This window comes from Odontomachus brunneus, unplaced genomic scaffold, assembly GCF_010583005.1.
Source record: "Odontomachus brunneus isolate Ranch 3 - 2012 unplaced genomic scaffold, Obru_v1 Obru_scaffold_007, whole genome shotgun sequence".
Lineage (NCBI taxonomy): Eukaryota > Metazoa > Arthropoda > Insecta > Hymenoptera > Formicidae > Odontomachus > Odontomachus brunneus.
This window is the reverse complement of record NW_022639457.1, coordinates 2338077-2339089: the sequence shown is the minus strand read 5'-3', so window position 1 is coordinate 2339089 and position 1013 is coordinate 2338077. Positions and strand designations below refer to the sequence as shown.

Sequence of the window (1013 nt, the reverse complement as noted above, 5' to 3'; positions counted from 1 at the left end):
CTTTAGACGTCTCTTGCATTTCTGAACGAAATACATTCTGTCAAATGTATTCCGCTAGGTACAATTTTTTCCGTGGCAGCTTCAAGGAAATAAAGCAACGCCTATGTGATTTAGATCAACATTGGATAAAGATTAATTTTACAGACATCACATCCGAATGGATGTACATAATCAGAAATATCACCGAATCTATAAATTATTATCCTTATCTGTATATGACTCATAAGATAATGACTCTGCTTTTGGCAGAATCTTTAAATCTTGAGATGCCCAACTTGTATGCATCACTCAAGTATGGAGAGTGGATCGCTTATAACATTTACAAGTATGTAATACATATTTTTCACATTATAACACTATTTGATTTAATGACGCGACATTGATTTCCTGATATAAGTACTTATTTAACAGATGCAAATGAGAGAGTATTTTTATACTGCACATTTTGTAACTAATGTTATTGTAATTCCAGATTTTTCTTCAATCATGCAGCTAAATTTTCAATCATAAAAAGAATTGTCAATTTATTATTTTATAAAATACTTCAAACGGCGTCAAACTTTGGACCAGAGACATTAGCGAAGTTGCAAGAAAAGTCAAAGCAATATCTGGATTTTTCTAATAAATCATGATATTTTATGATATATTATGCAGTGATTTTACATATGATTTTACATGCGGTGATTTTTGCTTTATGTATTATGCGGTGATTGGTTTATGTAATTATGTCTTATGTCATATTATGCGGTGATTGGTTTATATAATTATATCTTATGTCATATTATGCGGTGATAGATTTATATAATTATATAATTATGTCTTAATACAGTTTTCTAATCTCAAACATTCTTATTTGATCGTGTTTATTCCCGAGTAATTTTTAGATATAATCATGTACGTAAGCTAAATTCTTTCACAAAATTGAATATCAAGATTTTTTTAAAGTTATAGTATAAAATTATAATACTACGAAGTTATATATATATATATATATATATATATATATATATATA

General features: G+C 27.3%; 1 protein-coding gene across 1 annotated transcript in view; it reads left to right on the top strand.

Annotated features, from left to right (window-relative positions):
- LOC116853996 overlaps positions 1-844 on the top strand; it is a gene marked incomplete at its 5' end in the record, with an annotated part of 6800 nt that extends 5956 nt beyond the window's left edge. The window contains one exon of the mRNA XM_032835422.1: positions 626-844. Coding sequence (XP_032691313.1) covers positions 626-632 — 7 coding nt within the window. The remainder of the gene's footprint in view (positions 1-625) is intronic.
- Between the last annotated feature and the right edge of the window lie 169 nt (positions 845-1013).